This window comes from Calidris pugnax, unplaced genomic scaffold (genome assembly GCF_001431845.1).
Source record: "Calidris pugnax isolate Ruff unplaced genomic scaffold, ASM143184v1 scaffold89, whole genome shotgun sequence".
Lineage (NCBI taxonomy): Eukaryota > Metazoa > Chordata > Aves > Charadriiformes > Scolopacidae > Calidris > Calidris pugnax.
The window spans coordinates 4643612-4655700 of record NW_015090865.1 but is presented as its reverse complement, the minus strand read 5'-3'; the positions used below and the strand labels follow the sequence as shown (position 1 = coordinate 4655700).

The window sequence follows — 12089 nt, the reverse complement described above, 5'->3', positions numbered from 1 at the left end:
CAATACTGAAGTAATTAGAGGGAAGTGGGACATGGAATTTTAATCCTACAATACTATAAATACAGGACGTCATGTGTAGTTTGCAGGTAAACCAAATGTTGCAGAATAAAGCACCTTTTTCACTTGCATACAGCTCTTAGGAATTTTGATAAACACACTACTCTTGAAATAATGCATTTTCACCTTATAACATACTTAAAAAAACCCCCAAATAGCTAACCTGAGATGATCTCATGAAGAGCTCCTGAATATCTAGTTCATCCAACAGAAGCGTCCGCCCGATGCGATGCACTGCCATGCTCACGTGGGACTTGCTATAGGGTATCTTCAGCAGCTTTTTAATATTCTTGCAGGAGAAAAGAGAACAGAGATAACATTCAATACAATCATACTGCACTGTAAGACAATTCTTAGGAAACTGTAAGCAAAGAATACACTACTAACATTGGAGTGGCATGGGCAGACAAATAAAACTTTACAGTACCAGTGATTTTAAGGCCGCTCCACAAGAAGTTGCATTTTTTGAAAGGTTTATATAAGGTTTATACAACATAAGAGTTTGAATGATGGAAGTATTTATACGTACCTCTGAGTCAGACACAACATCGACATCATTTCCAACAGAGTCAATGAAGTCATACGCCATCCCAAAGCTGTTCATAAAATATTACAAGTTAAGATAAATGCAGCAGAACAGGAAAGAGAGATCTCTTTCTAACAATCTTATTAAATCTTTGAAAGCTTTTTCTTCATCAAAAGAAGAATCTAGCTGAACATCACCAGGTGTTACAATCTAAAGTTAATTAACAAAATCACTTTGACATTCTACAAGTTTCCCAAAGATACCATTGGAAGTGCTCAGATCCAATTTCAAGACGTTGTAGAATGTATTTTAAGTTTTGTTGAAACAAACAAACAAAAAAAATAAATCAGAACTACTTAAAGAAGTTTCCCAAAGATACCATTGGAAGTGCTCGGATCCAATTTCAAGACGTTGTAAAATGTATTTTAAGTTTTGTTGAAACAACAACAACAAAAAAAATCAGAACTACTTAAAACAAAGAAGAATCTAGCTGAACATCACCAGGTGTTACAATCTAAAATTAATTAACAAAATCACTTTGACATTCTACAAGTTTCCCAAAGATACCATTGGAAGTGCTCAGATCCAATTTCAAGACGTTGTAGAATGTATTTTAAGTTTTGTTGAAACAAACAAACAAAAAAAATAAATCAGAACTACTTAAAGTGTTTGTTAAGACAGCTATGGGAAACTAGAGAAATTGATTTTTAATTTTTTAACACTAAAAAGGAAAACAGTTTTAAAAATGTTCATGTTTAAGTCATTAAGCATGTTAAATTCTTTCATTTTAGCAGCTGTCATTTCATTTTACCTCTTATTTAAGTTTTCTAAAACTGGCCTACATGTTTTAACAAACACATCCTTGTATTTTTTTCCGCCCTTATTAAAGCCTCTTTAAATTTCAAGGTATTAAATTAAAGTATTTCAATGTACAGATCATTCTTCCAAATTTAACCAAACTATAACCCAACCAAATATATAAATGCATGCCTGAAATTACACTTTCACTACAAGCTTTTTAAATATTGACACAAGAGACAGAGAGATTAAACTGCCAGCCTCTATCTGACAAGTAAACATAACATATAAAGGAAACAGGAAAAATCCACAAAGCTCTGAGAAACATGTTACCCTGCTCAAAGATGTACACTTCCTAAAACAGATTACGATTTAAACACAGACCATTTACAAACTGTTACATTTCACTAACTAGTTGACTTAGTGTGAATTTTCTCACTCAGCACAGGATTTAAGCTTCCCATTTAGAAACACTCTGAAATCTCATCCATACTGAAAGGTAACACTGCTTTTAGATTTTGCCCCTTATGCCACCTTCTGTGCTCATTCACCAAAAGATCCAGAAAAGCTATAAATTGGCTGTAACTTTCAAGGGGAATGACATTTGTTCCCTTTTCATCTGTTATCAAAAGCAGAATGGCTGGCTGAACCAGTCTGGTTTGATTTTGACCAACCAGCAAACCAGAGGAGCACATGGAATCAGTTTGACTGTCTAAGGCAAGGTGGCAACATGTACTTAAAAATCAATAGTAATCAACAGCATTACCACTGTCATTAATCACTTACAAAGGAGACAAGACTATACCATACAGGCAAGAACTAAGGGTGAAAAACAGAGGAAGAACAGTTATGAAAAAGCAATAGCTAGCTGCTGTGGTAGAGGCTGTATTTTGTATCTTGAATTACATAGGGTTTAAGTTCCCTGATAATATTATTCTTTAAGGCCTGGAAAAAATAGATCCTGCTGTTACTTACCTTGAAAATGGTTTACTCTTTTTGTTGTTGCCAAGAATGGTTGTACCTGCCGGTCCCAGCTTGGCGCTTTCGCGTAACCAGTTGGCAGGGGGAAGTTTCAAGTCCGTTTTCTCCTGAAGCCGGGCAAAGGCTGCTTGTGGTGGGGCCGAGGAGTATTTGACCACAGCACTGCTTTTCACTTCATTGCCACCAAGAAACAACACCGACCCCTGGTTTTCAAAGAAAAAATGAGTCTTTCGTTAATAAAATAATAGTAATTAAAAGGTAAGACTCGCCCTACGATAAGTTATTTTTAATGATAAGCAACCAAAGCCCTGTGCTGCTTTCACTCAATTTTCTCCAGTACATATTCACGAGTATTTTGGTTACCCTGATTCTGACACCTGTGTCAAGCATATGCCCCACTTTATGAGTTATAAGACTAAAGCGCTATTAAGGTTAGCTCCCCATGGAATGTGAAATTACTCAGAAAGGCTAAAATTAAACCGTAATCCCCACTAATGCTGCAAAACCTCGTGGAAGTTAAATGTTCACTAACAAACCCCAACACTAAAGTTAGACACGTTTCTGCCTGAATTAGTAAGCCTTATGACTGTGTACTTCTCAAATATAGCAAAACACGCAGCTGTCACATTTGCGTTAAGATCTTCAAAGCGATAGATGTTAAAGGGAAAAACAGATCCAGAGGATACTATTTATGTAAATACGACGCAGCACACAGCACTTAGGCATAACAACAAAAATACTGCTTACAATTAAAGCTTAATCATAATTAGCACGCTCCCTACTGTACTCCGGTCCTGACACCAGCCATCCCTCTCTCACTCGCCAAACTGGAAGGAGGACGCGCGCCCCTGAGGCAACTTCAAACATTCCTGTGGGCTGTGTTTACAGCCCCGCGCCTTCAGCCCGACCGGCCCCGCTGCACCGGCCGCCAACAGGGCGGGCAGAGCAGGGGTTCCCCCCCGCCCCCCTTCGCTACCGTTACCTGCTTGGGCTCCTCGGCGTCTCCCCTCAGGGGGCCGGCGGCCCCCGCTCCGCACAGCTCCTCCATTTTCCGCCCTCCCTCAGGCAGAGAGGGGGGGGCGCCGGGCCGCTGTCAGCGCGCGCCGCCAGCGGACGGGGTGTAGAGGGGGATTGCTACAGATCGGGAACAGCCGCCTCTCGCGAGACTTCCCGAGAAGCCTCGGGAGGCGCGGGCCAATAGGAGCGCGCGGAGGGTGGAGCTCGCGCCCCCTCAGGCCGCGGCCTGAGGGGAATGGTGGCGGAGGCGGGTTATGGCGTCTGTGTGAGGGGCTTTACGGCCTTTCGCCCGGCTCTGGTGCCGGTTCGGCTTTCCTAGGCGGCTTCCCGCCCCTCAGGGGTGCTGAGCCGAGGCGGGTGGTTGCGGTGGGGCGGTACCATCAGCAGCTGCTGTGCCGTAGCAGGAGAGTAAGGTGCTGCGGCCTTCAGGGCCTGTTTCTGTGAGGCGGGGAGCTGCCGAGCCTCTGTGGGCTGCTCCCGCCTGGAACCGCGCTGATCTGGGTTGTTTCAGCCCTGTCCTGACAAAGGACTGGCACGTTGCCGTGTTAGGTAGCTTAGGTAAGGGAATGGGCCAGTAGGGCTTATTGATGGTGTTTGCAGACATGCTGAATAGCTGTAACCTTGAGAAACCAGCGAACATCTGGTGATGGAGCACCTTACAGTGTGGGGGGGATTAAGACTTGTAGCGTGTGGCTTTTGCTTATACACTGAGTTTGACAAAAGAGTTAGCAGCGATGGTCTAACCAAGCAAATGATGCCTTGAATAGTGCCCAAAGGATTTTTCATATTTTAAATTTTCCTCTTGGATTTTATTGTTCACTCTCCATGCCACAAGAGACAGTACAGTTGTGACTGCTCAGGAAGTACAAATGCTGACTGGCTGTCATAATACTCTCAGACTATATTATATATAGAGAGAGCAACTGGTCCAGCTTTTTTACTGGGGAACTTTTCTGTCCTGTCCCTGATCCTCATGGCACTTAAATGACTCTAGTCCTCTTTGAAATTTTTTCGTTCTCTCGAAGTTGATTGAAAATGGCCTGAAGATCTGAAAATTGCTATCGGATCTCAAGAGATGCAAAATACAGTTGCATAAGCCTTGTTTTCTTTGTAAACCACTCTGTTTTTATGAGCACAAAGTATATGTCTTTTAGCAGTAACAATACTATAAACATAACAATACACTTTGGTATGAAAAGACACATAGAATCTATTTAAGAAATACCATTATTTAAGATAATGTTTTAAAGCAGTTTTTAAGATTTAATTATTTATTCCTTACATTCCTTTAGAATGCTTTTATGATGTTAGGAAGGGGCCGTTTTAAGTTTCATACTTAAACTTTTTCAGCTCTACCTATACCTCACTGGAAAACAGCAGTAAATACAAAACTGTTGCAGCCCTTCAGAAAAAAAAAAAAAAAGAAAAGATTTTAGTGGAGTAATAGTTTAAAAGCCAAAGCGCTGTGTGTTTGTGCAATAATGGCCCCCAAGTTACTGAATCTGAAAATGAGTGGAATGGAATGACAACAAATTGTCTGTTTCTCTGCCTGTCACACTTTGTATCCTTCTCTAGTTGTTTCTATCACAGGCTTGGTCTTAAAAATAGCATGAGTTATCTCCACAGCCTTCTGATCTGATCCTGGCACATTTAGATGTTGTGGCAGTTCATTACAGTCAAGGCTGAGATGACAATACAATCATGAAAGTGTTGCAAAACAAGTTGCTCTTACAGCTTGTTTACAGTTGATGGTGTTTTTTTCCTTAGCCAAAATTGCGTTATCTGGAACAGCTTATTTTTCATTAGCGAGGTTTACATTAGCCTCTGTAAATCATCATAAAAGTCATTTACCTACTTTTGTACTGAAATGTAACTTGGAGGATGGCATCATTAATATCAAGTTCCAAATAATCGCTCTTCTTTGTATTATCAAAAGCTCAGCAGATACTCAGAGAGACAAAGTAGGTCATTTAGAAGAAAGCCTTGAAAAACTCATGATGGCAGCTGGTATTCCCAAATAGCATTACCTGTGTCTGATAGTAAGATGGGAAACAAGGTTTTCCCACAGGAACTTTGTAATTGCACTTTTTAAATGGCTGTGCCTGTCTGAAGCATTCACACTTAACTAACCCAAGTACCTCATTTTTTCCTGTTCCATTTGCCAGCCTGATGTGGCTGATTCCCGTGTAAGTTGACCTCGAATATCGCAGTAGTGGAGACCAGGCCATTGAAACATACGAGTGCCATGTTCTTTACAGTCTCTCGAGGCCTGGGAGGCAAAGCCTTGGTTTGTGCTTGGTTTCATGAGGTGTCATGTCTTACCTACAGCCTCCCCCCCAGGCTCCTATCACCATAACCAAGGGCTTTGGGGCCTCAGTTTTTATTTCTGAAATCATCCTTACAGTTCGGTTGGTTCTCCCCATCCACAAAACGGTGTTACAAAATGTTACACATCAAAAAAAAAAAAAAAAGCCTGTTGCCTCCATCATAGGGGCTATGTCTGTAATACATCCCAGGAATAGGGACTTTTTTGGCATGGTGCTGATGGCAGCCACGCAGCCACGGCTGTCACCCCCAGATGCCTGGGGGGACACAGTCCCCGATGTGTTCCCAAGCCCCTGCCTGTGCTGTGCTGGTGGCAGTGTGTGTGACAGTTTAATAGTGCAGATGTTGACAAGTCAGTGCTCAAACTCAGAGGCAAAAAATATCCTTAAGGTGCTGTCAGGGTTGTGGTTTTTTTTAAACAAATACTGTTTGTGATTAAGATGTGTGGATGTGGAAAACTATTTTTAAAAGAGCATGAAGTTATGTCTTAAAAATAATACACCTAACGTCCTTGGGGGTTTTTATCTTGAAAAATGACCCTCCTTTCTTTAGGTATTTGCACTGTAAAGTGTCATTCAAGTCATTGTGCAGAACTGAGTAAATGGAACTCCATTTCTCTCCCATTTTAAGCCAACATTCAGTACTTCCAATAGCTGGGGATTTTTCCCCTTCTGCAGCCGGTGGGTGAGAGCAGCCTTCCCTTCGCTCGGCCCGATCTTACTGACACAGCGGTGTCACTTAGTGACGTATGAGGCAGGGTTTGACGTCACACAGGGGGGTCCCGCCCCTCTCTGTGAGCGGCACGAGCGGCCGCGGTGGCAACCGTGGTGCCCGGGGTGGCGAGCTGCAGAGCGGCCAGGCCGGCAGCGCGGAGCCATGCCCAAGGGCAAGTGCGACCAACGCGGCCAACAACGCGCCGGTGCCTGGGTGAGCCCCTGCGCCCTCTTTTATCCTTAAACTCTCGAAAAAAAACCCATGCTGAGGGACACTTTGTCCTTTAGCCAAAAAACGAAGTTTCCCGTTCCTCATGTTTATAAGAAAAAAATAATGCCCCAGGTATTCAGAGGAAGTGCACTAAAGCAAACATCAGCAGGACTGTTTTTTCAGTTTTCCAACAGTGCTGGAGGTCTCTTATTTTATATTTAGCCCTAGCTGGTTTTCTTTTATCTTCTGGAAAATGCCAGTGGATGTTTGCCTTAGCTTTCACCCTCAGGAGGTGTCCTGGGCTGGGATGTCTGGGCATCCCAGGGCACTGGGACACACGCCTGGCACAGGCTGTTCTTCAGTCCCCGAAGCCCCGTGCCAGGCATTTGGCTGAGCTCTTCCCCAAAACTTTTGTGCTTTCAAACCTACAGCAAGAGCAGTGCGGGGATAAAGAAAAAGACATTACAGTATGAGTGGTTGCTGGATGGATTATCACTGTATAAACAATTTTCGGAAAGTTCCTGGAGAAATAATAATATTGTCTGTTTTACTGATCTGTGTCGTAAGGTCTTTATAGTAGGCATTGTGGTGTGTGTGTGTGAGGCTCCGGGTTTTTCCAGAGGCCACTAGGTGCTGCTGCAATCCAAATAATAAAAAATAAATGGGAAAATAAAATTTTGCCCACATTTGTGATTAGATTTATTTGGTTTTTTTTTTTGTTGTTGGCTTTTTTTTTCAAATACGTCACCCCCCTACAACTTTTATTGTTTTCCAGTTTGCTCATGTTGGAGCATGCCAGAGTCAACCTGAGTCAACTACAAGCTCGACACTAAAACAAGCCCAGAACTCAGGAGCAGCTCAGTCTGTTGAGGAGAGATTGCCGCAAGCGTTCAGAGCTCGGGAGAATGTGAGTTACCGTGGCAAAAGAGTCCATTTACAGAGTGCCTTTTTGCAAGATATCACTTGCTGAGTTATAAGTAAGAACAGCACTTGGAGTAGTTAGCGAAGCAGCCATCGTGGACTGGCAGACGTTGTGCCTCAGGGAGTAAAATGATTGATGGCTGTGCTAGGGAAGAAACATGTTTCGCTCTTACTCAGTTATAATTTTGGGTACTCCGTGTCCTGCTTTAGTTATTGCTGGTTTCCAGCGTCACTTACTTTTCCCTTTTATTAGCTGTTATAGATGGTTGAGACACATTTATGTGCCAGAATATATTATGATCGATCTCAGTCCGAAACCTGTGTTTAAAGCCCTATAGGAACATTTAACTGAAATTTGATGAGCTGTTTTGAACTGAATGTCAGAAATTCTGTATATTCAGGCAAAGCCTTATTTTTTTGATCTTTAAAAAGTTAGAAGCTTCCCATTTGAAACATTTTTAAGACTTGCTTAAAAATGAGGAGATTTGGGACAATTCTGAAACAAATAAAATACAGTATTTTAAAATCACGGGTATTTAAAATGTTACAATTTCATAAGCATATTTTTATATCCTTATTTTATCATCACTCTGAGCTTTGCTTTACCCACCCACTTTGTGCACAGAACATTTTCTATTTTCATTTTCTATAAGCATAGCAATTATATTGAGTTCATTTCACAGATTTTGCTATAATGAAGAGCAGAAATGGGCTAGGAAGGAATATTTAAAAGGGAAGCTTGGGGCTAGTGAAAAGATTATACTGTAACATGAGTATACATTATGGTGATATTATATATAACTTTGTGTGGAGCATCTGGCCTTAGGCACTGTCTGAATAGGAGAACCAGGTCAGATGGACCTTTTACCAATCTCAGCGTGACCATTCACCTGATGTTTTATGCCTTGTATTTACCGGCCCTTCACTGTTAAAAAGAATTAGTGGAATTCCAATCAGTCATAAATCAAGAATTAAAGTGAGGTCAGCAGTGAGAGTACGAAGATGTGTTAAAGTCTAAAATGTAGTGTCACAGGCACAAAGTTTGTTTATGTAACTTTTTTGGAAAGGGCTCGTAGAATGTTGGAAGCTCACTGCTTGTGATGCTGGATGGCTTTAATCTCTTTGTATGAGGGAGCTCACTGGCTGTGAGGTTAATTAATTTTCTCAGAAATATCGTACTGTTTAAGCTTATATTGCTTCTTATTTCTTACTTCAGGCTAGTCCTATAATTATTGTGTAATAGTTTTTTTTTTTTTAAAGATTAGTTAATATGAGGAATCTTTCTAAGAGGTGATACTTGATATGTACCATCTTGGTTTTCAGTTTTCCCTCAGCATATAGACACTAGTAATAAACACTGTTCCTAAATGTTATGATTGTTGTGGAATTGCCTAGGATATTTTAGTAAGTCTTACATTTTACTGACTTAGGAGGTGCTTATTTTAAAACACATATAGAAGAATGTATCCATTGAATTTACTTATCCATTGAACAACAGTCTGGTTGAATCTGTATGAGAAATTAACATGTGGCATGTACCTAAAAGAGATATAGATTCTGTCTTTGTACCAAGTAGCCTAACTAAAGTATGATCATGCAGCTGACTCCACGCAGGCAAATTTTGTATTTGGTGATTCTTCTTGCTGGATCAGGCCTCAGGTTATATTTATCTTTAGAACTGATTCAGACTCTATCTCATAAAATCCACTTACTCTTGAAACACGCTTTTAAAATTGTGTTACATTAAAACTTGCTCTACTGCTTGGTGGTGAATATCATAGTTGGAAGATGAAAAATGTGTTCTACATAGTTAAAAGCAAAAATTGCTAAAGCATTTACAGAAAAAACATTATGTTCTCATCATGAAGCAGGAAAATAATGCTTGAGGAAGAACAGAGGCAATCTAATAGTCCAGGAGAGTTTTCAGTGTTTAAATTTTTAGCTGTTTTCATAATATTGCAATGATAGATAATAAACAAACTTTAAAAAAAATTACATATGTGAAATTACTTTTAAAATAGTTCTTTTGCAGTTGTCTTTTCTTCTCCTAAAACTCTAGTTTCATTTTGGAGACTGGATGAACATTATGTTAAAGAATGAGATTATAAATTAGTTATGCAATTAATACCTCCTCCACTTCCCCTGCAACAAGCAGTGTACATGACATTCAGTACATATATCATAGATTAATTCAGTTTTGTGGTCCCTTTTGTGGTTCATTTTAATTAGCTTTAGGCTTACTAGTGAATCAAACAAAGCAATCCTGACATATATGTAGTATTTTGCTGCTTGCAGACAGAATGCAGCATTTCTTTTCAAAATTCACACTTTTATATTAATCATGTATATATTCAGTAAGTCAAGGGAATGCAAATCTTCCTGATGATTTTGTAATAAAATAAAATACAGAGGGTCCATGTTGCCCCCATAAAATTATGTGCAGTTAAGATTTAACATATGAATACGACTTTTGTGTTAGAACATAGGCTGCTATAATTTCAGCATCTGTCAGACTAGTAGGTTCCAAGAGGGTATGTGAAAATTTGTAAATTTTTTGCTATAATTTCTCTTTTTCAGGGAGCAAGGAACAAAAATTTCCCATTTTCTTCTCATGACAACAGACACTGTCTACGGAATGTGGGAGAGTACTTTGATTCTGTAAGTACCCAGCACTGAGAAAAATTAAGCAAGTTCGTATCTCTCAGTCTGCCAGAGATTAAATATAGTATCTTTACTCTCCCCTGCCGAAATTATAGATGCTAAAAGTTAGGAGAGAAGAAAAATGGAAACAACATATTAAAACAGACTTCTTATATAGGGAAGGGAGTACAGGGATGGGATTCCTCTGGGGCTGGCACAGGTGTACAGCAGCACACATGGTCATGCAGAGTGGCAGAATACAAGGGGAACAAAAACCCCATGGTTTGGTCTCTGACAGGCATTTTCTGGCAGTTCTGGTTTTTAAACTATGAACGTAGTTTTGTACCCAGTTACATATCCTGTTAGTCTGCTAAAAGTGATTGGCCTCGTGATGAACTTTTGGAGGGGTCTTAGCCACTCAAAATTCACAGTCCTACATACTTGGTTCGGACTCATCTTTATCATAAGTTTAACCAAAATCCATAGGACACTCACAATTTATCTCCAGAATGTATCCAATCCACATCTCTTTATAATATACCTGTTTAAATATATGTTGCAGAAGCCACAACTTTGCATAGAATTTAAATTGTTCTGTATGTGCAACAGTTTCATGTTTTTCCACTTTTCTTACATTGTTGACATCTTCCAAGGTAGCGAAAGAAACAGTGCAGTTCATAAGATAATGAGTAGAGGAGGAAGAAGTGAACTGTGATATTGAAAGCTGGTCTGGCTTTGGGCTCTCTTAGACCCAGATTTTTTGATATTCATTATTCACTGAGTACCCTCCATTTCTGTGCACTTTGTGCAGTGTCTCATAGTTTTAGAGATACTGATCACCCATAATTCCAAATAAATTTCCTGCAAGCTATGGAGTGTGAAAATCAGGCTCTGTCTCTGTGTTTGGACACACAAGGGATAGTTTTGAAGATTCAGATTTCATGGTCTGTCTCAGTTTCTTTATTGCAGTCTGAACTTAAAATTATTAACCTATTTCTTTGGGTTGCTCCGAAGATTAATATAGCTGAGTATAGCTAAACAGCTTTGAGGATATAGTATGGTACAGAAATGTAAAGTATAAGTGGTTTATTAGTACTAAGAGGTGGAAGGCCAACAGATTTCCCGTTCTATATGCAACTAGAAATGTTCATATGGGCAAGTCTGACAATATTATTTTTAACTTGCGAAAGATCAGCCATGAGTTCTTGAAATCACTGTGGTAACAGCTTCGTTAATTTCCCAGTGGGGTAGTGACTGTTACAAGATTCATCTGTGAAACTGTGATTGTAAGTCATATGTTTACATGAATTTTTCTTTCAATTTTTTTTTTTTTCTAGGGTATGGGCCGGAGGAAGGTGGAACCAGAGAGACGGCAACAGAACTCACACAACTTCTTCCTATGGGCTCATGAACCAGTTCCTAGCAACGAGGATGGCTTAACCACTTACCAGACATCATTTATGAAAAATGAAAATACTGAGAGCCCATTTTACAAGCGGTTTCCAAAACACGACTTGGAAAAATGTTGCACTGACAGAGCCGTTCCTGAGAATGGAAAACAACTGCAGCCAAACAAGTAGTCTTAATTATAAAAACACCTTTCAAGCATCGACTTATCATCATCAGAGCCTTTTCTCAAGATCTGAACTACTCGTTGCTCAAATGGATAATGAAATAAATATATGTGTAAAGTGAATGTGGTAGTATGGTTGAGACTTCATTGAAATCAACAATCACATTACTCTAAAGACATACAATACTACAAAGATTTTAATCAAGAAGAGCATTATAAGGAAAAAGCACGTTTGTACCTATTTTAGAAATCAGAGAACAGAGATTGTGATTGTACTTGTGTTATTTGATACTGGTTTACCCTCATCTTGATACAAAAGCTCCTTCA

At 39.9% G+C, this 12089-nt stretch overlaps 2 protein-coding genes across 2 annotated transcripts in view; one reads left to right on the top strand and one right to left on the bottom strand.

The window, feature by feature from the left end:
• Positions 1–3499, bottom strand: part of EDRF1 (erythroid differentiation regulatory factor 1) — a 35851-nt gene extending 32352 nt beyond the window's left edge. Inside the window, exons 1-4 of the mRNA XM_014945274.1 lie at positions 3345–3499; positions 2357–2565; positions 587–653; positions 221–346 (exon numbers count right to left, since the gene is read on the bottom strand). Of these exons, the coding sequence (XP_014800760.1) occupies positions 221–346; positions 587–653; positions 2357–2565; positions 3345–3410 (468 nt within the window). The 5' untranslated portion in view covers positions 3411–3499. The remainder of the gene's footprint in view (positions 1–220; positions 347–586; positions 654–2356; positions 2566–3344) is intronic.
• A 3052-nt stretch (positions 3500–6551) lies between these two features.
• On the top strand, positions 6552–11885 carry TEX36 (testis expressed 36). Its single transcript, XM_014945251.1, has 4 exons — positions 6552–6631; positions 7404–7535; positions 10127–10207; positions 11527–11885. The coding sequence occupies exons 1-4, from the start codon at positions 6581–6583 to the stop codon at positions 11767–11769; spliced, it is 507 nt and encodes a 168-aa protein (XP_014800737.1). The 5' UTR covers positions 6552–6580; the 3' UTR covers positions 11770–11885.
• Positions 11886–12089: the final 204 nt, after the last annotated feature.